Below are 27,464 nucleotides of genomic sequence, written 5' to 3'. Positions count from 1 at the left end.
ATCAGATTATATTTCTTTAAACTTGCCTGCTGGATTGAATAATCAAATGAGATCTTGCTAGCGAAAATTATTAGTTAACTGTTATACAGAATTACGATACGGCTCTCTTACCCATTGATTGATGTATAGTCAATCTTTTACTTATCTTCTCTGTGGTGTAACGGGTTCTTCTTTTGACTTTCACACGGACGACCGGGGTTCAAGGCCCTAGTCTTTTCCTTCTTTTTGCAATATAGGAATAATTCAATTTGGTGCACGTTGAGAGCTATATAAAGAATGACATCCTCAATGCATGTAGATTTATAATATTTTAACTTAAAACCAGGCTACTTTGGCGTATAATCATTAATATTATATTCAAAAAAATCATATTGGAAACACGGGGATTTGAACCCCGGTCGCTGAACTGGCAGGGATGAGCACTACCGCTGGGCCACTGGGCCAGATGGGATAAATTCATTGTTTATACATTAATGAACGAGAGACCCGTGTTTAGAATATCCGTTGTTTTGAATGAAGTTTATCTCTTTATCCGCATTCATTAATGTGACGTCAACGGCTCATTCAATTTCTCAAATCCGTCAAACAGCGCATCTCATCAGACATCTTAATCCCAGTTACAATTAAAATAACCACATCATGTGTACATCGCACGAGCGAGCGCCACCGTCGCCACGGTATATATAACGTGCATTATTTAGGACAAAGTGAATTTAATATCAGCATTTTGGGTCTATTTTACATTTCAAAAGCCCCCTCTGGAAGAATGGAGCACAAAAACGTAATTCAGAATGGTATAATGCAGATCGTAGACTGTGGGAATAGTTTCAGGAAACGGGCTGTCACTTCTTTGCGGGGGCGTGGCGATAGTTCAGGCTAACTTGAACTTGAACTCTGCTTTCGAGCAGGCTCAAACTTTTGGATATGTTGTCATGGTGATTTGGGAAATCCAGGTACATGAAATCGGAAAGTCAGGCTAACACAGTTAGCCTGATAAAGTTATCCGGCTAACTCGGTTATCCCGGTACATGGAACGGGGCCCTGGCCTCTGATATTTCTGTTTGACAACTTCATGGATAAAGTAGAGTCAAACATTTCTGACTGCGTTTCATGTTGACGAACACACACTCTGCAATTGCTTCCTTTGTGAAAGGCCAATGGAGTGGTCAGATGGTATTAATTTTTTCAAACACCAACAGTATATCAGCAGCGTCACCAGAAGTCAATTTACGTGTATATTCTTCACATCAGCAGGCGTCAACGGGAATTGGTTCTATGTTCTAACGCTAGAACCGCAGAACTGTGAATGTGTGGTTAACAACAAAGACGTCAGCTTCCACCCCGGTGGTGAGGTGGAGAACGGGGGAACATACAGATGGACTGCACCACCTCCCGGAGAGAGAACCCGTCCCAGTTAGACTCCTAGAATGCCGTACGACGCTCTGAGCCTGGAATCGCAGGATTCACGCGAGATGAGAACAGCCGACAAACAAAGAGACAAAACATGGTGACGGGTGACTGTATACTGTATGTGAACTGCTGTGGCAAACCAGTGACTACCGATCAACACCGTCCGCTAGGCAGCTGTTCCTTAGCCACCGTGGGTCAGTGCACCGGATTAAGTGTCTCATCAACAGTGGCAACGATAGCTTTCCAGAGGCAGGTTGAGACACAAAGATGGAGAGGAAACATCCACAGCGCCTGGATAGCAGGCCGAAGAAGAGAGTCCCAGTGTGGAGGCAGTGTCTTCAGTGTTTTGGCCGTGGGGCCTGGAAGGTGTGCGTGTATCTGCCGGCCCTCAGGGGCCAGCTGGAGGAATCAGGGGCAGCAGGGGTTGTCTATGACCAGCATGGCATCAATACCGTACACCTCCAGCAGGTCCACCAGGAAAGAGCGGTCACCTTGGGGATCCAGCCCCATGGCCCTCACGTGCTCGGCAGTCAGGGTGGGGTCAGAGCTCGCTGCCACCTCCGACAAGGTCTGGAAGATCCGGTTGTTGAGCTCCATGAAGAACCTAAACACAGTAATGTGATTAGGGTCATTATGAGTATGTATAAATCTTTGTATGGTAAAATATCTGTAATCTATCCATCCGTCTTTCAGAGGCCATAGCTGGTTCAGTTTTTAGGCTAACGCGAATATCATGGTATCTTATGAAACTAGAGATCGCAAGGAATCCGTAGATACAGTGAATATAAGACAACTGCACTTCTTTAGGTGTAATTTTCTATAGAAAAATAACTGTCTTTTATTTGGGCACAATGCTTTATTAAAAAGAAACATACCAACATTGTCTAATATTGTCTTCTCCAGAGTCTGGCTGAAAGCTAGCCTAGCTTAGCACAAATGAATGGAAGCGGATACGTATCAGCTAGCCTAACTGTAGGCCAAAAACACTCCCAGAGAACAGCTAGGCTAGCTGATATGATCTGCTTCCATTAATTTGTGCTAAGCTAGGCTAGCTTGCAGCTGGATAGTTTTCTACTGAACACAGAGGAAATTGGTATCTATCTTCTTGTCTGACTCTGGAGAAGACGGTAAGTGCATTTATCATAATCTTGGTGTGTTCCTTTAATTGTGATGATAATGATTAATGATAAAGGAATGATAATATTCACTGTGGTTATAACTTAATTAAACATAAAGAAGCAAAGATATTGTAAGGAACTTACAGAATGAAGAGGTCTTCTTCATTTGATGTGCAGTTTCCATCCACCTCCTGAGAGTAGAGGAGCATCTGTCTGAAGAGACCAAAACCACCATCATCATCATTCATATCATCATCACCTTCATCATAATCATCATTCATATCATCACCAACACCATAATCATCATCAACAGCATTCATATCACCACCATCATCATCCATATCATCACCATAAGAATCATCACAACCACCTTCATCATCATAATTTTTTGTCAAACAGTTAAAAATTAGTCATTTGTCTAACATTGGAACATTTACAGTGATGTTGATTAATTTAGAAATCTGAAATAAATCATCATCTTCATCAATAATGAAATGGGACCAGGCATGTGTTTCTAATCAGGCACTAGGTTAGACAAAAATTGGTAAAGAGTAAATCAAGTGTGTTTTGTACCTCTGCTCGATTAGCTTCCTGTATTTCTCCTTGTCGGCTGCATTCAGCCTGAGCAGTGGCTGCAAGCTCTCTCTGTGAGTCTTCACGTTCTGGTTATCAACGTATACATCGTACAGATCCTTCTTCTCCCCAAAGATCTTCTCTGTGGTGCCTTAAGAAACACACACATGCACACACATTCACTAAAAGGTTCACACGCATTTCCATACCGACTTTATACGTCGACTGGTTTGGATTAATCAGCCGCTGTCACTCAAACTTCACTCACACGCCACGTATGACAATTCAGTTTCCAGGGTAGTGATGTCAGCTATGTTGATGTAGAAGAAAGGACGGAACTCAGGCACAGACCCACCGATGCCAGGTATAGAGACGTTGGCCAGGCAGCAGCAGCAGTACACTGGAGGAGAACAACAACATATGTGGCAAATCAGGGAATGAAATGATCACAAACATAGTATTGTAGTGAATTCAGGGGGCAGCCGGGAATCAAACACAAATCGCCCAGACCACAGGCGAACTGTCAACTAAAGGATCCGACCACGTTAGCTAAGGGCCAGTGAGTCTAGACATCAACTAAAGGATCCGACCACGTTAGCTAAGGGCCAGTGAGTCTAGACATCAACTAAAGGATCCGACCACGTTAGCTAAGGGCCAGTGAGTCTAGACATCAACTAAAGGATCCGACCACGTTAGCTAAGGGCCAGTGAGTCTAGACATCAACTAAAGGATCCGACCACGTTAGCTAAGGGCCAGTGAGTCTAGACATCAACTAAAGGATCCGACCACGTTAGCTAAGGGCTAGTGAGTCTAGACATCAACTAAAGGATCCGACCACGTTAGCTAAGGGCCAGTGAGTCTAGACATCAACTAAAGGATCCGACCACGATAGCTAAGGGCCAGTGAGTCTAGACATCAACTAAAGGATCCGACCACGATAGCTAAGGGCTAGTGAGTCTAGACATCAACTAAAGGATCTGACCACGATAGCTAAGGGCCAGTGAGTCTAGACATCAACTAAAGGATCCGACCACGTTAGCTAAGGGCTAGTGAGTCTAGACATCTGTGGTCTAGTATTAAGGTTGTGGTATTGGTGTGTTTATGAGGAAGTGTGTGTGTGTGAGGTAGAGTAACCCTGCCTGAAGCTTAGTAAATTTTGATAAATCCCTTGACTGGAATAGGGGGTAGGGGGGGGGGGGGTACCCTTTGTGGTAAATGTTTGACTTGTAGGAGACCTAGGTTGAAATCCAGGTGAGTTACGCATGCATGCATTTGTATGCATGTGTGTATGTGTGTGCGTGTGTATATGTGTGCATGTGTATGTGTGTGTATGTGTGTGCATGCGTGTGTGTGCATGCGTGCGTGCCTCACCTCTGTAACACACCACACCGACTGGCGGAGGGGAGAAGATGAGGATGCGCTTCCTGAGCAGAGCGAACTTCCACAGCACCATGATCTGCTCCCCGAAGAAGCGGATGAACTGGGACATGCAGCCGGCCGGATGGGTGATCTGCAGGAGGCAGAGGACGCGTTATGTGTAAACAAGTTCCCAACTTGAGGACCCGGGACACAACCGACGTTCAGAACTCTGTATGCAAGTTGGTGTCAGCGGTCAACTGATCTACGATCACAGGACATGATCACGGAGACAGAGCACAGAAATAAGGTTCCCCAAACTGATAAAACACCACAATCAAAGTGCTTATATTCAGATTACTATATATTCAGATTACTATATATATATATATATATATATATATATTCAGATTCTATGCGTTTATTGCCCATATTTATTGTAACGTATAATATAACTGATAATACACCCTCGTCTGCGACTTTGATTACACTGTTTACTTGCTCATATTCTTATATTCAGAGTTAATTATATTGTTTACAATGCTTATTTCTTTTATCTTTACTATAGTTTTATTGCCTACAGTATATTTATGTCTTCTACTATTACCATTACCATGCCTCCCCCCTCCCCCATGCTGCTATGATGCCCGAATTTCCCCAAGGGGATCAATAAAGGAATATCTTGTGCATGTGTATATTTATTTCTGCTAACCTAGTCTGTAACCCTTTCAGTTTAGCTTGAGTTTACACATTTCAAACACTGTCAATTAAAAAAAGAAATTTTTTTAAATATCGTCAATGATTGCAGGAGAATGTTCTGGACTAAAGTTCATTATACCCGCCCCCCCTCCCCGTCGAACAACACCACAAATGACCTATGAACCAGTGGGGAAATACTGGACTGGCTTGTTGGATTACATACAGGATTAATTGAATACAGGATTATGTGTGTTGGCGTCTCTCTCTACCTTCATCTCGGGGTGCATACAGCGGTTGATGCTGGTGGCTGACCAGGTGGGGCAGACTGTGACCAGGCCGTTCACTGCTGGGGGAAGAACAGCCTTCTTGTCTTCATAGAAGGCCTCCAGAGGAGAGTACTGGCCAGGACACAGCAGCTGGTGTCTGCAACACAATAACAACACTACGTTAGGGCGGCTCTCCACTAAACAAACCCTCAGCACACTTAGGATCTTGTTAGTGATAGTACATGTTATTAACACATGGGTGAAGGTGTGTTTCCTCTTCTGCTAATGAATGCAATCGTGTAGAAGGACATCAAATATAGTGCTTATTAAAGACCAATGCATATTTGTGAATATTGAAAATTGAAAAGCGCTAGTCTTTTTCCAATAAAAAAATATTTGGCATAAAACTAATAGTGGTTAAGACCCCTGCCTCTACCACCTAAAAGTCCCTGCCTCTACCACCTAAGACCCTGCCTCTACCACCACCACCTAAGACCCTGCCTCTACCACCTAAGTACCCCTGCCTCTACCACCTAAGTACCCCTGCCTTTACCACCACCACCACCACCTAAGAACCCTGCCTCTACCATCAAAGTACCCCTGCCTCTACCACCTAAGTACCCCTGACTCTACCACCCAAGTACCCCTGCCTCTACCACCTAAGTACCCCTGCCTTTACCACCACCACCTAAGAACCCTGCCTCTACCACCCAAGTACCCCTGCCTCTACCACCTAAGTACCCCTGCCTCTACCACCCAAGTACCCCTGCCTCTACCACCCAAGTACCCCTGCCTCTACCACCCAAGTACCCCTACTACAGACCTTATCTTCTGAATCTCCCTCTCAGCCTCACTATGGTCTCAGTACAGAGAGGGCAGTGGACAGCACATTCCACCAACAAAGACTAACAGCCAATTAGCCAACTAACTAACTAAGAGGTAGCTGCTCTGTCTTTAGGTCCGCAGTTAACAAGAATGTAATTATTTGATTGACTGAATACAAGAGAATACTATGAATATATGAGAATACTATGAATAAGTGAGAATACTATGAATACAAGAGAAAACTATGAATCCGTGAGAATACTATGAATATGTGAGAATACTATGAATACAAGGGGATACTATGAATATGTGAGAATACTGAATATGTGATAATACTATGAATACATGAGAATACTATGAATACATGAGAATACTATGAATACAAGGGAGCAGCAGCGACATTGGCAGCAGTGAAACACTCCTGGAACACAGCAGAAGATAAGAGCCTGGCTCAAAGGCACAATGTTGGGGAGTATGGGTGGCACCTGTGTGCTGTGTCATTATTAATACAAGCAAGACCTCCATGTTGGGAGTCAGTGTTCCATGGGGAACTCAGGGTGCATTGTACCCCGAATCCAGTAGGCATGTCAGGGGCAAGTATGACAACACAGACACATTCTATTATTCAGGATGCACACCAGTCTGAATCCATCTACGTCAAGTCAAGACTCTTGTGTGCACTAAAGCCTTGGTAATCCTTGAGACTTCAGCCGAGATATTACCATCCATATGGATTAGTTGAGTTCCATTTATATTCCGTAGTGCCGCCGGTTCTCAGCTCTCTGTGGTTCCGAGCCGAAACTGAAGACGTGTAACATTATCTTCTTCATGCATAGTCGACAAGGAGATGAGGCTAGTTTCTGAAGACGGTGTAACACATCTTTATGCGTACTCAAGGAGACGAGGTTCACATCTGAAGAGACGTGTAACCTATCTTTATGTGTAGTCGACAAGGAGATGACTGAGGCTCGTTTCTGAAGCAGAGCTGCTGAGGAGGAGGTCGTCGAGGTTCATTTCGTCTCGTTGCTCGGGCGACGTACAGGGTTCCCGTGACTGACGATGGCGGTAGCTGTGACTCAGGGGTTCATGGTTAATAGATGAGGAGATTTAAAATACAGAGGGAACGACGAGAGGGAGCAGATACACAGAGACGTGTGAATAAGGACGGGGAAGAAAAACTGCTGCAAAGAGAAGGCAGTAGAGAATCGATCGCATCATGCCTACAATCAGACAATATGGACTGCATTTATACAGGGCTTTTATCCAAAGCTTTTATCCAAAGCGCTTTACTACTTATGCCTCCTAAGACCCTGCCTCTACCACCTAAGTACTCTACCACCTAAGTACCATAAATGTCTGGATGTAACAGTACTGTACATCTGTATGTTGTGTATGTCATAAATGTCATGATGAAATGTATTGAAAATGGGAGACCTTGGTGTAAACAAGACGAAAGTCTCTCTCTGGTCTGCATCCCCTTAACAATTGTGTGTATTGAGCCATACTGTATTGTACCCATTCTGCAATCTGTTAATAAAGTTTTCAATCAATCAATCCTCACATTCACCCATTCACTCACACCCCGATGGCGGAGGCAACCATGCAAGGTGCCGACCTGCTCATCGGGAGCAGTTAGAGGGTTGAGTGTCTTGCTCAAGGACACTTTGACGCGCTGCCGGGAGGAGCCGGAATGAAAAAAATTATAATAATAACTAACCTCACTGTCATGCATTTGTCCTAATATACTAACCTACATTGTTGTAGCACTCAGCACTTTGATGAACATTGTTACTCAGCTGATAGAGTTGTACCCTTCCTGCTGACTTGTCGTACAAAACTTGTAAGTCGCTTGGGATAAAAGAGTCCGCTAAATGACTAAATGTAATGAAACCGGGAACCTTCAGATTACCACTCTACCTCCTGATCCACTGTCTCTCACACACACAACACACAACACACACACACCTTACCTCACTTGGTTCTCCAGGAACTGCATGTAGCGGTACAGGAGCGTATAGGAGGGAGACAGGATGCCCACAGACTTCATCCTCGCCCCTCTCTCCAGCTCACTCTCCACAGGCATGTTAGCGAAGCAGGCCAGGCCGAAGTAACAGCCCTTACGGAAGTATCTGCCAAGAGATCAAAGACGTTAGTGAACACGTCGTCATGGAGATCCATCATGGAGGTTCCTAATATGATGATCCTTGAGATCAATAGTTCTCTAGGTTGCATCCAAATGAGGAGTGTAATCCTGTCCTGGGACGAACAAGATTCATGAAAATATATTATTATTAAACTTGAGAATTAACATGCTAAACCTGTTCAGATGAGGACGTGTGCCACTCAGATAAGGACCACTCTAAAGAAGACACTGTTGTGTTGAAACATTAGTGATTTTTTTGCACCCTATTAAATATTTTTCTAAAAGATGATCCATGCGCTCCAGTACCTTCCCTTTTGATATATTATGATTACTTTTGTTGTACAGAGATGGGGCCTATGTGCCCACACTACAGTTGATTATAGGTCAAGGACTTAGTTTTGCAATATCTGTGCCACGGCTTACATGAAGTCGCTGGCGATTCGGTGAGAGCCGCTAGCCATCGACTTGAACTCAACTCCATCCAAGTTGACGTCTTGAGGCAGGGACCATTCCACCATGTTTCCTGCCATTCACGCGCACACACACACACACACACACACACAGTCATTATTCAGTCTCTTCCCCATTCCTAATCACTCTCACTATGATGTCCTAAAAGAGGGAAGTCGGGGGACTTTACTCAACTTCTTGACTCAACCACTTCCTCATGATGTGGAAAACAAAAACAAACCATGTGAACTTTGGAAATTACTCAATAACCAGCTAGGCTGCAGTAAAAAACTTAAAACCAGATTCTCAAACATAAACATAAAGACGAACAACACGCTCATCACAGAAAAGCTGGATGTAGCCAATTACTTAAATAGTTTCTTCACAAACATAGCCACAACACTGGTAAACAAACTACCCTCCCACTCAGGGCATTATGGGGTAGAACACATAGTAGCATACTACAAGAACCTAGGGGTCCACAAAGACGACTTCAAACTGGAAATGGTAACAACAGATGAGGTACTCAAAAAACTGAGTGCCCTCCAACCTAACAAGGCCACTGGCCATGACAACATCCCCTCCAAATTCCTCAGAGACTCAGCAGCCGCCATCACCCCAGTCATCACACACATAATAAACCTCTCCATAAAACAGGGACACGTCCCCAAGGACTTCAAAATCGCGAGAGTGACCCCTCTGCACAAAAAAGGCAGTAAATTAGACCCAGGCAACTACCGCCCTGTTTCTATCCTTACCTCCATCTCGAAAGTCATGGAAAAAATTGTATACGAACAGGTCGAAAAATACCTCGCGGAAAAAAATCTAATCTACGAATTCCAATCTGGCTTCAGAACATCCCACTCCACTGACACATGCCTTCTCTATTTAAACGACCACATCAAACAAGAGGTGGACGCGGGCAAATACTGCGGCATGGTCATGCTGAACCTACAAAAGGCCTTCGACACTGTCAATCACACCATTCTGAAAGACTATCAAAACCAATTGCTTTTAGCTTGTCAATCAGTGAGCTGGATGCAATCCTACCTGGAGGGGAGAGAGCAGATGGTGGAGGTAAACGGTACCCTATCCCCCCCCCTCACAGTAAGCTGTGGTGTTCCACAAGGAAGCATACTAGGTCCGCTACTGTTCCTAATTTATGCAAATGACATGTCGTCAGCTTGTGACTGCAACTTGTTCCTGTTTGTGGACGACTCAGCCCTGCTGGTCTCTGACAAGAACAAGTTACAGGTTGAAAAAACCCTCAGCTCAGAACTAGGCAAAATCTGCATATGGCTCGCTGATAACAAACTATCATTACACGTGACATGGGCAAAACAGAGTCCATTCTCTTCGGTTCAAATAACAAACTCAGCAAGACCGACGGCTTCTCAGTTACAGTGGGTGACTGACAATATTGTCACGAGGAAAGAAGATATTACCTACCTGGGTTCCATCCTAGAGGCAAATCTTTCCTGCGACAAAATGGCATCCAATGTAATAAAAAAAAGTCAACCAACGAACTCGATTCTTGTACCGGATCTCCTCACTGGTAAACAAGAATACCCTGAAGACTCTGGCAGGAGCACTCATTCAAGGGTACTACGACTATGCTTGCACCTCATGGTACCAAAGCACCTCAAAGGCGCTAAAAACAAAATTACAAACATCTCAAAACAAACTGGTCAGACTACTGCTTGACCTTACTCCTAGAACCCACCTCACCCCTGCCCACTTTGACAACTTAGGATGGCTTAGAGTAGACGACAGAGTACAGCAACTTGCAATGGGCCTGGTCTACAAGATACACTACACGACCAAGGTACCCATGTACATGTCAAAACACTTCCCAAAGGTCGGTGAATACCACGATCACAACACCAGAGGGAGCTCCACAAATCATGTTAAACCCAGATTCGGCTCAAACAAGGGACTAAACACGTTTCGCAATTATGCCACATCAATGTGGAACGCCCTACCCAAAGCTGTAAAGGAATGTGAATCACTACCCACTTTCAAAAACACTCTCAAAAAACACCTACGGGAGACTGCAATTCAAAACTGGCCCCTGTAAATGTCCTAACACAACCCCCTCCAATGTACAGTAAATTACCAAGTATGGTCTTGTCAATATTCCAATGTACAGCTTTGTTTGTACAGTTGTACAGTGTCCCCCACCCACCCCTCCTACCCAACCCCCCCCCCCCCCACCCACCCACCCAACCAACTCCAATGTACAGTCCCCCCCCCCACCTACCCAATCCAATGTACAGTTTCTACGTCAAATGTATATACTTTTCTCTTTGTATCACAAACAGTACTGTATTTACAAATCTGGTATGTCATAAATATATAGATGTAGCAGTACTGTCTATCTGTATGTCATGTATGTCATATATGTTACGATGAATTGAAAATGGGGGACCCTGATGTAAACAAGACGAAAGTCTTTCTCTGGTCTGCATCCCCTTAACAATTGTATGTATTGAGCTGTACTGTACTGTACCCATTCTGCAATCTGTTAATAAAGTTTTCAATCAATCAATCAATCAATGTGGCACCTTTAACTGTCAACATAGGTTATCCTAAGATCTCCTGAGGATGTAGCACATTATTTCAGCATGTGTCACACTTGCCAGCAACAACTCAGTCATGAGATATTCCTTATATAAGGACGGTTGAGTGGACTACATATGCAACGTCATCCTTCAGTCTACATTCTACAAGTGAAGTTCACAGCTTTCTGTTGTACTTTTTTCATAGTTGCACTTGCTACTCACCTGATCTCGTGTCAAAGGTCACCACAAACACAGCCACTATTTGGTCCTTCTCCTCCCACTGTGCTTTCACGGAGAGGCCGGGGAAAGAGTGTTCGGCTCTGGGCGGACTCGGAACATCCCACCCGGGCCCAGAGTGTTCTGTTGCGAGACGGGCAGGGTTGGCTTCCGCGCTGGCGACGACAACAACAGCCGCTACGCTGCCTGGACCACCCGGGCTGGTGGTGGTGGTGCTGCTCTCTGTGCCAGGCGCGGTGCCACCCAGTGTGCGACCGTCTGGCAACGGATTTGCGTTTTCCTTCACCGGCGGTAAGAAGGGAACCGCCTGTGTCGGTTCGGGCGGTGGGATCTCCTCCCAGTCAAGCAGCGGAGCGCGATCCGACTGCTCGACCATGGTGGTGCCGAGGACTCCTGTCTGTCTACTGTCTGCACGGCGGGGGGGACTGTTGCTGCACGCAGGTAAACACCGTACGCGACACTCGATTGATGATGAAGGTGCGCTCGAATCAAGCCAGCGAGACTGACGGCTCCGACTGGATCATGGTGTTGTTCGCCTTCCGACGTATCGCTATTTGTAAGCGAGTCACATCCACAGACGGGCTGTCCTCCTCCAGCGAGCTTCGGTGTTTTGATGACGTCACGGACTTCCGCTCACGTGGGGTCATTCATATTTAACAGTGACCTCATTCTTGGCAGCGCAGTGACTACTTGTCTTGTTGTCTACACATAACACATTACGTCCCTCACCCTTGATTCGGTGAATATTTTTTAGATCGCTTTTTCTATAGACACTAATATCAGTATATTCGGGACCTTTATTTTTTCTTTTTTTTATGAAAAGTGATGGTATAGGGGTGTTAGCTGTTTATGAATCACGAGCCAATCGGACGTTGCACAAGGGGCGTATTTAATTCATTTAAACAGGAAGCTATTAACATACTCCGCGGGGAATTCAAGCGTGGTGGATTCGCGCTGGAGGTTACGTTCCAGATATCATATCAGCATCTTCTTTATTTATTTTTTCACAAAGTCCGTCTAGATAATGGCGAAGGTATTCGACGGCATGCCGCAGCAGCTGGACTTCTCTAGCTGTGGAGATGACGGGAGCAGCAGCGACAGCGGCTCCGACGACTGGACGTCCAGAACCGTCCAGAGCCCCTGCAGGACTCCGAGGCTGCAGCGCCACCGCAGCAGAAGCGTCACGCCGTCCCCGTCCTTCGACCCCAACAGCCCCATACCTTACGCCGCCTGGAGGAAACTGAGACTCTGCGACTCTCCCAGCACGCCCAAGGTGACGTGTATATAACTATATTAGTCCAAGCATCCAGCTTTGATTGCTTTACACTCATCATTCAGTCCGTTTGTCTCCGGACTCGTTAATTTGCTCAAATAAATAACACTCAAATCAATTGAGCTGACGTTTAATTTTGGTTTTGGACGATGGTGTTTACTGCTGTGTAGCCTATATACTCTGTGTATGCATGTAGGCTGAATTCAGGAAAAGTGGGATAGTATTTTCTGCTGCCTAGATCTGTCTTGTGTTATGTACCTCTATTAAAACCTGTCTAAGCCACCTGTCTATTGTGACACAACATGGAAAATGAGAATGAGTTTGCTCATCTACCTTTCTGAAAGGTCTCTGCCTCGACTGATGCCTCTTCTCCATTAGCTTGATTGATTAAATAAAGTTTTCATTCATTCATTTCATTCGATTGATTGAAAATGTATTAACAGATTGCAGAATGGGTACAATACAGTACAGCTCAATACTGTAACAACTGCTAAGAGGATGAAGACCAGAAAAAGACTTGTCTTGTTTACATAAGGGTCCTCCATTTTCAATTCATCAAGGCATTTATGACATGCAAGACATGCATATATGGTACTGTGTAAGAAAAAGAGATCATAAAAAAATATACATCCGAAGGGGAAGAAACTGTACATTGGAGGGGGTTGGTTGGGTGGGGCATTTTGACATTTACCGGGGCCAGTTTCTAATTTCAGCCACCCGTATAGGTTCTCTTTGAGAGTGGTTTTGACGGAGGGTAGGGATTCACATTCCTTTATGGCTGTGGGTAGGGCGTTCCACATTATTGTGGCATAATTGTGAACGTGTTTAGTCCCTTGTTTGAGTTTGCATGTTCTCCCCGTGCTCGCAAGGGTCTTCCCCCCCCCCCCAATAAGAGAAGCCCAATGGAAAAACATGCACAACAGATCGCTGACGATGTCGCGTCCCTGACGAAGACGGGCAGGAGCACTTGGATTGGTCCCCGGGCGCGGTACCTCGCCGACGCCCTGTCTGCTCCCGGCTGAAGGACGACGGGATGGGTTAAGAGCAGAGCTCAATCGCATCGGCGACCCTGAGAAAGACAATTGCGTGTGTGTGTATTCCTCTGTGTGTGTGTGCCGCCCATTGCATGTCGTTGTGTCGTTGCATGCCGAATAAAGACCTCTCTCTAAAGAGGTCCTGCATTATTATTATTATTATTATTATACAACAGTCCCAGCCGTCTTCGGCCAGGTTCTGGAAGGTGTTTGTCTCAGTCAGGATCCAGCCAGGTTGTGGAAGGTGTTTGTCTCAGTCAGGATCCAGCCAAGTTGTTGAAGGTGTTTGTCTCAGTCAGGATCCAGCCAAGTTGTTGAAGGTGTTTGTCTCAGTCAGGATCCAGCCAAGTTGTTGAAGGTGTTTGTCTCAGTCAGGATCCAGCCAAGTTGTTGAAGGTGTTTGTCTCAGTCAGGATCCAGCCAGGTTGTGGAAGGTGTTTGTCTCAGTCAGGATCCAGCCAGGTTGTGGAAGGTGTTTGTCTCAGTCAGGATCCAGCCAGGTTGTGGAAGGTGTTTGTCTCAGTCAGGATCCAGCCAAGTTGTTGAAGGCGTTTGTCTCTACACCAGGGTCCAGCCAGGTTCTAAAGACAATGGAGACACTCACTGTGTGCCAGACGGGCCACAGCACGGCTAAAACCTGGCTAGTGGAGACGAGACGTTACACCTGTGCCTTTTGTCCCTCTCCCCATAGAGTCTACTGTCCAAGGCCTCCCAGCTACGCTCCAGCACCAAGGTGAAGTCTGGTAAGCGGGTCCTGCACTACGCCTCCACTGCCGCCGACCCCACCCAGTCTAGCAGCCGCGTACCCTCCGTCAACATCAACCCCTTCACCCCCGACACCGTCCGCAGGAGTAGCGAGCACTACAAGAGGAAGAATTGGAGCAGTGATGACGACGATGATTGTGATGATAGCGGCTATAGGCACAGGTAAACATTAAGCTGCCGTCTGTGTGTTTCCTCTACATCAAGGGTTCCCACGTTTCTTTTGGGTCCAGGACCCCCTAAAGGAAGCCAGGAACTCTCACCCCATTTGATAAGATTTCATCCCGGGAACTCTCATCTGGGGATGTTTTCTGTTTGTACGTATGTTTTGGTAAGGAGTTTCATAACTGTCTCTGCTGTAGATGTGGAGAGAACAGTGGATGGAGTGAAACCGATTTATTAGAATATCATTCTTATACATTCCCTCATTGTGCTAATGTCGGATCACATTTTGGGACCCACTGCCTGCATTCAGCCTCCCACCACTTGAAAAGTGGTCTAAAATAAAAACGTATACTGTGTGTTTTGCCGAATAATATTTTTGAAGTGAAAGGGGCACTAGAACTTGATAGTAGACTGCATAAGTAAGTCCGGGATTGAACATGGCTCCCAGAAATGGACCCACTTATCATTATTACAAATGTTTATATTGTAGATCCTGGTGAGCCCTATTATCTTCTATGTTTATAGTGTACAGTAGATCCTGTTGAGCCCTGTTCTTTTCTATGTTTATAGTGTACAGTAGATCCTGTTAAGCCATATTATCTTCTATGTTTATAGTGTACAGTAGATCCTGTTAAGCCCTATTATCTTCTATGTTTATAGTGTAGATCCTGGTAACCCCTGTTTTCTAATGACAAGCCAGGATGGTTTCTTTTTCTATTGACGGATGGATGTTTGATAGATGTCCCAACCGGGGTTCAAATTGTACATGAAAGGGGTACTGAAACAGTCCTGTATTCCTCTCCTGTTTTGTGTATCTTTCATGCATGGCCTTGATCCCCTGAGTGATGCAGCGCTGGTCAGAGCATCACCAGGTTCTGTTCAGAGCATCACCAGGTTCTCTGTAGGCTCTGGTGTCTGTGGGATTAACGGTAATTCTCCCCTCTCAGATTGAAGCACAGCACGTCATCTGAGGAAGATGAAGCATTTCTTCCGCCAAAGGTACAACTAATTTATGCCTTCCACCAGAGAATAAACTCTCCCTAAATGCTAGTTTCTGATTTAATCATGAGGCTTTGTCGTCCTTGGCCGCCCCCACAGTTCCTCTCCCATCCAACTAGAACATTGGCATTCAGCCGTACTCCCACGCCATCACAGGGCACTTTTGCTTTACGGAAGTTCTGCTATGCCGGGACACATCTGTTCCATGTTGTTTGTTTCTTTGCCGTCGGGAGAACCTGTGCTCTGTGACGCTCTCTTCCTGTGTCTGTCATAATGCCCTCGGTCTGTTTCTCCGTCAGAGGCAAGCTGTCCAAGCTTTCATGCTATCGCGGTACGAGAGTGAGTTCCTGGAGCTCGAGCGCATCGGTGCGGGGGAGTTTGGCGCGGTCTTTAAGTGTGTGAAGAGGCTGGACGGCTGCTTGTACGCCATCAAGCGGTCTCGGCAGCCCCTGGCAGGCTCTGCCAATGAGTTGAGTCAACGGCAGCGCCATAGTTTTACTTTAATATTAATTTTGAGTGTTCAGTGCATACTGTATTCTATATTATTGAGAATAGGCACGTGATTTAAAGGAACACACCAACATTATGGGAATGTGCTTACCGTCTTCTCCAGAGTCAGACAAGAAGATGCATACCAATTTCCTCTCTGGCTGCAAGCTAGCCTAGCTTAGCACAAATGAATGGATGCGGATACGGATCAGCTAGCCTAGCTGTTGGCCAAAAACACTCCTCCCAGAGTTTTTTTTAAATCTTTTTATTGGTTATTGTTGCGGCAGTAGGCTGTCATAAACAGGCCGTGCCGAGGGGCTAAGCAGAGGAGTCCAAATTACGGCTCCTACAGTTATTTTTTACAATGATGCAGGTAATGAAAAGTTAAATAAAAAATTTATAAAATATCTGGTTACATTTCAGTATAAGTAATCAAGTCATAACGCACTGTGGTGGTGGATAGTCAGAGGTCCATGAGGGGTTCCCAAGTTCTGAGAAAGATGTCCTCATTGTTCTTCAAAGTATATGTACACTGTTCCAGTTTTTTGGGAATGGAGAATCTTGGAGAATCTTTTTTAAAGAAGTGTTGGAGGTCTTTGTTTGTTCCAGTTGAACAGGATAATATTTTTTAGCTATATATATTATCCCAATTCTTTTCACAGATATGTGATCTAATGTCTTGTCTAATTCAGTACCAAAGAGATAGCGTATTGGTGTAATGTCCAACGGAATTTCCAAGACTTTGGCAGTCAAGTCATGCACCTCTTTCCAAAACCATTTGTTTTCGGCATTCCCAAAAAACATGTGTAATTTACCCTCTACAAGTCTTCCAACGATGGCATCTAGGGGATGAGTTGGGGTCCATCTAGCTTAAACGGACCGTGTCTATAATTCTGTTCAGTTAAACTTATTTTATTACAGGACAATGAGATAAATACTGTTCATCATTAAAATGCAGGTCTTTCTGCCAGACATGGAGGACCCTTATGTAAACAAGATGAAAGTCTTTTTCTGGTCTGCATCCTCTTAGCAGTCGTTTGTATTGAGCGATACTGTATTGTACCCATTCTGCAATCTGTTAATAAAGTTTTCAATCAGACATATGGCTCTCCCGGAGCTTTAAGCTAAGCTAGCTGATCCGTATCCACTTCAATTTGTGCTAAGCTAAGTTAACTTGCAGCCAGATAGCTTTCTACTGAACGCACAGCACAGAGAGGAAATTGGTATCTTATCTTCTTGTCTGACTCTGGAGAAGCCAGTAGGCCCGTTTCCCATAATGTTGACGTGTTCCTCCTTTAAGGATACTCTCCTGAATGGGAGGTGATGCTGCCATTGACGATACTCTCATCATGTGATTATTAATGGTGTTTTGAATTGTGTTCTCCATCCAGGCAGTTGGCCCTGAAGGAGGTTTACGCTCATGCTGTTCTTGGACATCACCCTCACGTTGTCCGCTACTACTCCGCCTGGGCTGAGGACCACCACATGATCATTCAGAACGAGTATTGTGACGGTGAGCTGCAGGTTATTAATATCAAAAAGGAAGGATTTAAGTTGCCTTGTGGATTTTTGTGAACTAGATAGCTGAATGTATAATTTAAAAATATATATTTTTATTTGAAAGTCTGCAGTTTCCTAGGATTTTGCTGAGCTGTCATTGGGCCGCCTTAGTTCTGGACTGTTCACTACTATTAGTTTTAATGGAAACCAGTACTAGTTATAATGCACATAGAGCGCCCTCTGTAGGTCAGAACTAAACATTACCAACTCACTGAACATTATGAACATAATGTTGACTCTGTGAACCATGGCGATTACAACCCTCCTCTTTCCTTACATTTCTTTTCTTTAACAATAACTATACACCAGTTTAAGTCAACAATGTATTTTAAAACATGGTGCACATTATTCAAAGTCAGTGAGGTATGACGGGGGTCTTCTGCTTTCCCTAACTGGGTACCTGTGAACAGGTGGCTGTGGCCTAGGGCTTTCGCGTAAGAGTTCTGCTGTCTGTTGAGGATTTATTGATCGTCAACGTCAACCTTAGGTAGAGTCTTAAAGTGGGATGAGTTTCTGGTGATGACATGATTGTTACGTTTGACTGTCGCCATGGAGCCTTTGATCACGATGATCTTGTATGGGTGGGGATTCTAAGTAGAACATAGCTTTCCTTCCTTTTTTTGACGACAGAGAACCCTATCACCAACCTTCGGAGCCACATGGTGCCTCCTTTCCGCATTGTTTCATCCTGTCCTTCACATCTGCTCGTCGTATTTTTGCATCAGTCTGGGACTGACGGGGGGCGCAGGTAGTCTGTTGTCTGTTTTGACCTGCAGTGGCATTCCCAGTGTTGAGAATATCTTGTCGAGTTTAGGGATAGTGGCCCTGGCTGAATCTAGTGGGTACCTTGACTATTCATCAACAACTACCAAAAGATAATCCCCAGAGGGGAATGGACCACAGAAATCAACACTAACCTTTTCCCATGGTGAAGATGGCAGATCAGACATGCAGAGGGCTTCTTGTGTGTGGTTGGGCACAACAGCCTGACATGGGGCGCAGCCAGCTATCATTACCTCCACTTGCTTGTTCATCAGACTTTCTCCCTGATCAGCTTCTTAGTTTTCACTACCCCCTGTTGGCCTTCATGTGCAAGTGATATTGCTCTGACTTGTAAAGAGTGGGGGGTGACAATCTTTGTGCCACGCAGTACAGTGTCACCATTAACAGTTACTGTCAGTTCATCTTTTATTTTCTTGAACGACACAAGAGCAGAGCTGTCAACTCCATCAGTAAAGTCCTGTTTGTCAGACAGTGACCTCCAAGAATCATCTTTAATGAGTCTTATTACTTTACGTAGAGTGGGATCAGTTGTCGTTGCATCTTGAATTTCCGCCAGTGACAAAGTTTATGTATTCTTCAGCTCATCTTTCGTTGTATGACATAGTGTGAGAAATGTGTGATATCTGTGCAGGGTGGCGTGACATGTAATCCACCGGGTTGCCAGCCTTGTAACTGACTGTGTAGTTGTATGGTTGCAGACATGGGCTCCAGCGCTCTATAATAATCCAAATCTGGTTTGGATTTGGGGTTGTTGAAAATCCATTCCAACGATTTGTGATCACTGATGAGTGTGAAGGATGCACCATAGAGGTATGTCAAAATGTTCACAGCCCCAGACAATAGCAAGGGCCTCACGTTCCGTCTGTGAATACTTTAGTTCAATGGGGGACAGTGCTCTACTTGCATAGTTTATCACTCTGGCCGGCTTATTTGGACTGTTTCTTTGTGCCAATACAGCCCCAAGACCTACTGTACTGGGCTTTTGCATCAACAACCAGTTCAGTTAGTTTGTGTGGGTCAAAGTCAAGGCTGAGACCACTTATCGATTTATCCTTAACTGCGTGAAATCGATAAGTGGCGTCACTTATTACAAATTCAAACTAGTATCAATAATGTAAATGGTCCCTGATGGCGATCAAACCAGTATTAATAATGTAAACAGTCGCTGATGGAGATCATACCATTGCTTGCTGTTCACTGAGGTAAAAACAAAACCACAACAAAAAAAACTATTTACTGAAAGATGAAGAATCACTGGTCTATGGTGTGTGTGTGATTGAGCTCATGTCTACATTGGTAACGCAGGTGGAAATCTCTATGATGCCATTGTGGGGAAGGAGTCACAGGGTGAGATGTTTTCAGAGGCTGAGCTGAAGGATCTACTGGTCCAAGTGTCCCTGGGTCTAAAGTACATCCACAGCTCGGGCCTGGTGCACCTGGACATCAAGCCCAGTAAGTCTTCTGGTTCCGCCTGAAATCTCCTCCTCTTCAGTCAGTCGTCAGACTGAGCAATATATTGACTATGTATCACCTGTGTCATCGTATCGTGGAATCATTTCATATTGTCAAAACATGATGCACAATTTTGTTGTCTAAAATAATGATACAAACTAAACATTAAAGGTGCTATATAGATACCATTCGGCCACTAGATGTCGAACTAGAGCACCCGCATGTAATCCATCGGATGCATTCCACGCGTGGAAATGGGAAGTAGGGAGGGGCTACATACATGTAAACAACATTCAAAAAAAATATTTAATGGGAAATTCATTAATAAAAAATGGGGGGGGGGGAGCAATACTTTTATTCTGCACTTTTCTTTTTTTTTAGCATTTTTACAGCTTTTTCTTGGTCACGCAGGACCGACAGAGGAGAGGGCGAACGGGAGGAGAGGTGGGGAGGACATGCGACAAATAACGTCGGGTGCTGGGATCGAACCCGGGTCGGCCGCGTAGGTGCGCGAGGGCACTATGGTATGCGCCACAAGGGCGCCCCATTCTGCACTTTTCTAAAAGCTCTGTGGATGTATTTTAATTTTTAAGGCTTACTCTACATAAAATGTTATCTATAGCACTTTTTTAACTCTGATTTCTCACAAAAGGATCTTTTGACATATTTTAGAATAATGAACTGATGCATATTTTACGGTTGCACGCGTCTCATTGCCACACACTCGAATATGATGAATGGTCCAGCCCTGCTCCACACACAAATCCCATTAACTTGCTTAAAGGAACACGCCAACATTATGGGAAATGTGCTCACCGTCTTCTCCAGAGTCAGACAAGAAGATACAGTAGATGCCAATTTCCTCTCTGTGCGTTCAATAGAAAGCTATCCGTCTGCAAGCTAGCCTAGCTTAGCACAAATGAATGGACATGGATACGGACTAGCTAGCCTAGTTGTTGGGTCAAAAACACCTCATTGGTTCATTTGTGCTAAGCCAGGCTAGCTTGCATATGGATAGCTTTCTACTGAACGCACAGAGGAAATTGGTATCTACTGTATCTTCTTGTCTGACTCTGGAGAAGACTGTAAGCACATTTCCCATAACATTGGCGTGTTATTTTATGACTTGTTTATGTACCTAGTCCTTCATGTACACATACCCACCATGTCACTCTTTCTCTCTCCATCTTGTTGCAGGTAACATCTTCATTTGCAAGCATCGCAGCTGGAGTGCAGGTGGCGAAGAGAGCGAGGAGGACGAAATCGGAAGCTCTTCAGCCGGGGTCATTTATAAAATTGGTATCATGTTTAATAACATTGCACCATAGTCATGTTTACGTTTACATGTTTAATATTTTTTAATGGCAGCCTGAAACACGCATGTTTCGGAACTGGAGTTCCTTCGTCAGTGTTTTGCTAGCCATGCGTGTTTCAGGCTGCCATTAAAAAATATTGAATCTGAGAGTGCTGGTCCGGCTTCCTGCTTTCTTCAACTTAATTCTACGGGATTTCAGCACCCAGTGTCAGACTTTGTGAGCACGGTCTAACTTGACTTTTTACGTTTACAATGTTACGCGAAAGTATTTATTTGCATAGGCGCTCCGTGTCATTGATTTATCAACTTAGATTAGTCTCTATGAGGGCAGCTAAGTGGTGCAGTGGGCAAGGCGCTCGCCACTAACGCAGGAGATGCTGGGTTCGAGCCCAGCTCTCGGCGTTGCTACCAGCTTGGCTGGTCGTTCATACTAACACAATTGGCAGTGTTAGGGGTGGGAAAGCTGGTGGGTGGGGATTGGACGTTGTGGACAGCGACTCCTACAGGTCGGTTGGTGCGCCTGTACAGCAGAATCGGGAAGTAACGGGGGCAGCGTGAGCCTCCCACGCGTTACTCCTCGCCACAGAGATCGCGCTGTACAGGTGAAAAAATGCGACGGCTGCCTCCTCGTGTACCGGAGGGGACACGTGATGCAAGGCTTCGTCCTCACTGCAGCCGACCAGTGGGAGGCATAGTCTAGCAACGTTCGAGACAGGGGAGGGGAGAATTGAAGGGAGAATTGGCGAGGCGAAATTGGGATGGGAGAAAAATAGAAAAAGTGGATTAAAAAAAAAAAAAAATTAGCCTCTGTGCATTATGCATCGTTTATTGTAAGCAAGTTGCATTGAAGTGGTAAGAAACACGAGTAATCTCATATGTGGATGTAACGCTGGAGAGATGATTACAATTCTATACGGAAAACAAACTTAATAAAGGAAGTAAAGAGAAACTCTAGTGGCTGTATGTTATCTATAGCACTTTTTTTTTAAACCTAGAAAAGAAAAACAATTGTCTGACATTTACATGTTCGTCAGGTGACCTGGGTCACGTGACCTCCGTTACCAGTCCTCGCGTGGAGGAGGGGGACAGTCGCTTCCTGGCCAGTGAGGTCCTGCATGAGGTAAAATGGCCCCAGTGTTAAAAAAAAAACACCACCAGGATCCATAGTCTGTGGTTCCAGTTTGCATTCGACTGATCTATACTGTTTTCTCCTCCGTCTGTCCTCCAGAACTACAGCCATCTCCGAATGGCAGACATCTTTGCCCTGGGCCTGACTGTGCTTCTGGCAGCTGGGGCTCCTCCACTGCCCCAGAATGGAGACGAGTGGCACAGGCTCAGAAAGGCTAAGCTACCCAGCCTGCCCCAGGAACTCTCCACTCCTTTCAGAAGCCTCCTCCAGGTACTTGCACCTTATTGGGTTGTCCGTATTATTTATATCTTTACTGACATTTCATATTGTATAATAATGTATTTCACTATATATAATTTGATTACTTTATTGTCTATGTACACAACGCATATCCCTCCTAGTTACATATATACACGCAGTCCTCGCATGCAGTCGTCGTATCCCTCCTAGTTACACATGCACAGTCCTCATATCCCTCCTAGTTACACATACAGTCCTCGTATCCCTCCTAGTTACACATACAGTCGTCATATCCCTCCTGGTTACACATGCACAGTCCTCATATCCCTCCTAGTTACACATGATTGATTGATTGAAAACTTTATTAACAGATTGCAGAATTGGTACAATACAGTACGGCTCAATACAAACAACTGTTAAGAGGATGCCGACGAGAAAAATACTTTCGTCTTGTTTACATCAGGGTCCCCCATTTTCAATGCATCAAGACATTTATGACATACAAGACATACAAATATACAGTAATGTTTAAGAGAAGGAGATCATAAAAAAAAATACATTCGAAGGGGAAGCAATACTGTACATTGCAGGGGGTTGGGTGGTTGGGTCATCATATCCCTCCTAGTTACACACACACAGTTCTCATATCCCTTCTAGTTACACACACAGTCCTCATATCCCTCCTAGTTACACATACACACAGTTCTCATATCCCTCCTAGTTACACATACACAGTCCTCATATCCCTCCTAGTTACACATGCACTCAGTCCTCATATCCCTCCTAGTTACACATACAGTCATCATATCCCTCCTAATTACACATACACACAGTCCTCATATCCCTCCTAGTTACACGTACACACAGTCCTCATATCCTTCCTAGTTACACATACACAGTCATATCCCTCCTAGTTACATATATACTCACAGTCCTGATATCCCTCCTAGTTACACACAGTCCTGATATCCCTCCTAGTTACACACAGTCCTCATATCCCTCCTAGTTACACATGCACACAGTCCTCATATCCCTCCTAATTACACATACAGTCCTCATATCCCTCTAGTTACACGTAAAAACAGTCCTCATAACCTTCCTAGTTACACATACACAGTCATCATATCCCTCCTAGTTACATACATACTCACAGTCCTGATATCCCTCCTAGTTACACACAGTCCTCATATCCCTCCTAGTTACATACACACATTCCTGATATCCCTCCTAGTTACATACATACTCAGTCCTGATATCCCTCCTAGTTACACACAGTCCTCATATCCCTCCTAGTTACATACACACATTCCTGATATCCCTCCTAGATACATACATACTTAGTCCTGATATCCCTCCTAGTTACACATACAGTCCTCATATCCCTCCTAGTTACACATACAGTCATCATATCCCTCCTAATTACACATACACACAGTCCTCATATCCCTCCTAGTTACACGTACACACAGTCCTCATATCCTTCCTAGTTACACATACACAGTCATATCCCTCCTAGTTACATATATACTCACAGTCCTGATATCCCTCCTAGTTACACACAGTCCTGATATCCCTCCTAGTTACACACAGTCCTCATATCCCTCCTAGTTACACATGCACACAGTCCTCATATCCCTCCTAATTACACATACAGTCCTCATATCCCTCTAGTTACACGTAAAAACAGTCCTCATAACCCTCCTAGTTACACGTACACACAGTCCTCATATCCTTCCTAGTTACACATACACAGTCATCATATCCCTCCTAGTTACATACATACTCACAGTCCTGATATCCCTCCTAGTTACACACAGTCCTCATATCCCTCCTAGTTACATACATACTTAGTCCTGATATCCCTCCTAGTTACATACATACTTAGTCCTGATATCCCTCCTAGTTACACATACAGTCCTCATAACCCACCTAATTACACATAAACACAGTCCTCATATCTACTAGTTACACGTAAACACAGTCCTCATAACCCTCCTAGTTACACGTACACACAGTCCACATATCCTTCCTAGTTACATATATCCCTCATATCCCTCCTAGTTACATACATACTCACAGTCCTGATATCCCTCCTAGTTACATATATCCCTCATATCCCCCCTAGTTACATACATACACACAGTCCACCACACATTAATCCAAGAGGTGTAGTGCCCCTGGAGCAGTTTTGGGGTTCAGTGCCTTGCTCAAGGCCGCTTAGGCAGAGATGGTGGGCACCATAGATGTAATATCAACCACCCTTCAGTCACCAGCTCACAGCCGGAATATACCCTACTGTCGGGGCCAGAGATCAAACCTGCAAGATCAAACCTGCAAACTTTCTGTTACTGGCCGGCCTCTTTTTTTTCTTTTTTTTAACAATTTTTATTTGCATTTTTGTATTACAAGAATACAAACATCATCTTTGAATATTATTTTCATATCAGTCGGTCTTCCAGGTACATAATACATAGACATAATGTACAACACCGTTAAACAGACATAAACAATAAAGAAAAGATTTTAATACCCAAAAACAGAAATAAAAAATACCAACTTAAGCAAAAGTTCCACAGACATAAATAATAAATTGAAAAAACATAAAACAATTGCCGTACCCAAATGATAGAAATAGAAAATACTAACTAAAGCAAAAATGTGCGACATGGGTTCAGAGACCCTCCTTGAACCTCTTTCCTCCTTTACCCTTCGCCCTCTTGTGTTGCATTTGTTTCTTCCTCTGTGATGTCGTTTTCGTTCCCCTTATAATCCTCCCTCTTTCCCCAAATGTCTCTTCCTGTAGCCTCCCTGGCCGGCCTCTTTACCTCTAGGCCATTCTGAGTGACTCCCCATTGATTAGTATAATAATCAATTACTGAAATTCACCCGTTACGTTTTTGACATGTCAGCAGCATGGAATGCTAGATTTAAATGGCTGCAAAAAATGCCTAGTCTTGTTGGGGTAAAGAAAATTATTGTTTATGTCTGTCAGTTGCTGCTGGATCCTGAGCCAACCAAACGGCCCTGTGCCTGGACGCTGTGCAAACACCCAATCCTGATGAAGAAGCAAGGGAAACTGGCCGCTCAGCTCCGCAGGGAACTCAATGTGGAGAAATTCAGGACGGCCATGCTGGAGAAGTGAGGGTGCTAGAGGACATGCTGTGCATGAGGTTGAATTCCATAGGTTTGACCACCAGGGTGTGCAATTTCACATATCATTTAAATGAATTCCCCTGATGGCAGCTCTGTAACCTTTGACACAGTCACACTCTATTATGGATACTTAAATACACGGGGCTAAAATAATGTGTATGATTTAGAAAGTTATTTCATACATTTTTATTTCTTATTTTAAAACTTGAATGAAAAGCATTTAGTCAACAATCTAATCAAATAAGGTATTGATTCTGTATTTTTGCATAGCAATGGTTCCATGTAAGCAAACGCATTATTTCCTTTTCCTCAGGGAGCTCAAGGAGGCTCGTTTGGCTGCAGTCTCCCCACAGCAGGCCATTCGCCCTGGGATGCAGCTGCCAAGTAAGATGGGGTCTCTCCCCAAAAGTGGAAGGAAGCTGATCGGTAGGAACGCTGCCCGGTCCATAAGCTTTGGCGGCCCAGCTTCTGGACTCTGAGTGACGGGTCATTTTTAGATGTCTTTTTATTAAGTCTGTCCACCGCCCGTGTGATGGAATATTCTATCCAGACTCTGGGAGAGTGCCTATGTTCCCACACAGCCCTATGTTCCCACACAGCCCTATGTTCCCACACAGCCCTATGTTCCCACACAGCCCTATGTTACCACACAGCCCTATGTTCCCACAGCCCTTTGTTCCCACAGCCCTATGTTCCCACATTTCCTTTTTTCATAAATGTTTTATCTGATTTTATCCCCCTTTCTCTTCATTTGTTAGCCAATTACACCCAACCTATTATCCAATTGTCCTCTGGTAGTAGAGGGTTTGTCCGGGAACATAGGGCTGTGGGACCATTGGGCTGATTGATTGATTGATTGATTGGCTGTGGGAACATGGGGCCTAATTTTGAGAAGAATCTTAGAAATATGGGAACATAGGGCTGTGGGAACATGGGGCCTAATTTATTTTTTATCTTAGAAATGTGGGAACATAGGGCTGTCGGACCATTGGGCTGTGGGAACATAGGACCTCATTTTTTGAGAAATCTTAGAAATGTGGGACCATAGGGCTGACCCCCAGACTCTCCATTCAGCAAAGGCCCTTGTTGAAATAACCAAACGAAAACCTATTTGTAGGGTGAGTGGATTCTACCAGTGATGTCGCCAGAATACCGAGCGGTTATGCGAAGTCTCCCGATTTGATTGGTTTTTAAGTATTAAAAACAACACTAATCTTCTTAATCCAAACACAGTAGAGCGTGTTTCAAGGAGATCACTATGATCGCTGACAAACTGCTTGAGACCAATTGACCACTGTGTAAATGACTTGAAGGATTTGCTTTTTAACTGTAAATAAACGTTTTTTTTACGATTTTTATCCAGTGGACTTCCTGCTTGTGACTTTAGTGTAAAACTCTCACTGCTTAAAGGAACACACCAACATTATGGGAAATACGCTTAGTCTTCTCTGGAGTTTGACAAAAAGATCGAT

General features: G+C 44.5%; 2 protein-coding genes across 2 annotated transcripts; one reads left to right on the top strand and one right to left on the bottom strand.

The window, feature by feature from the left end:
* Positions 1–1,044: 1,044 nt before the first annotated feature.
* On the bottom strand, positions 1,045–12,014 carry dennd11 (DENN domain containing 11; the record flags this gene model as incomplete). Its single annotated transcript, XM_084334810.1, has 9 exons — positions 1,045–2,014; positions 2,673–2,741; positions 3,102–3,252; positions 3,370–3,501; positions 4,473–4,611; positions 5,426–5,579; positions 8,218–8,376; positions 8,814–8,913; positions 11,624–12,014. The coding sequence occupies 9 exons, from the start codon at positions 12,012–12,014 to the stop codon at positions 1,819–1,821; spliced, it is 1,491 nt and encodes a 496-aa protein (XP_084190936.1). The 3' UTR covers positions 1,045–1,818.
* Positions 11,965–27,199, top strand: wee2 (WEE2 oocyte meiosis inhibiting kinase). The gene is made up of 12 exons (XM_084334809.1): positions 11,965–12,079; positions 12,651–12,911; positions 14,637–14,872; positions 15,820–15,871; positions 16,171–16,340; positions 17,752–17,873; positions 20,009–20,155; positions 21,353–21,454; positions 22,505–22,590; positions 22,699–22,869; positions 25,832–25,977; positions 26,306–27,199. The coding sequence occupies exons 2-12, from the start codon at positions 12,663–12,665 to the stop codon at positions 26,469–26,471; spliced, it is 1,647 nt and encodes a 548-aa protein (XP_084190935.1). The 5' UTR covers positions 11,965–12,079; positions 12,651–12,662; the 3' UTR covers positions 26,472–27,199.
* Positions 27,200–27,464: the final 265 nt, after the last annotated feature.

Source organism: Notolepis coatsorum, assembly GCF_963971535.1.
Source record: "Notolepis coatsorum genome assembly, chromosome: 18".
Taxonomy (NCBI): domain Eukaryota; kingdom Metazoa; phylum Chordata; class Actinopteri; order Aulopiformes; family Paralepididae; genus Notolepis; species Notolepis coatsorum.
The sequence above is the reverse complement of the archived record's forward strand: the minus strand, read 5'-3'. Positions and strand labels throughout refer to the sequence as shown.

What these genes read in the sequence shown, in the direction of transcription:
- wee2 (XM_084334809.1), top strand. Translation starts at nt 12,663, where the DNA reads ATGGCGAAGGTATTCGACGGCATGCCGCAGCAGCTGGACTTCTCTAGC. An exon ending in AAGCATTTCTTCCGCCAAAG is followed by an intron (nt 15,872 to 16,170) that starts GTACAACTAATT and finishes TTTCTCCGTCAG; the next exon opens with AGGCAAGCTGTCCAAGCTTT. An exon ending in GCACCTGGACATCAAGCCCA is followed by an intron (nt 20,156 to 21,352) that starts GTAAGTCTTCTG and finishes ATCTTGTTGCAG; the next exon opens with GTAACATCTTCATTTGCAAG.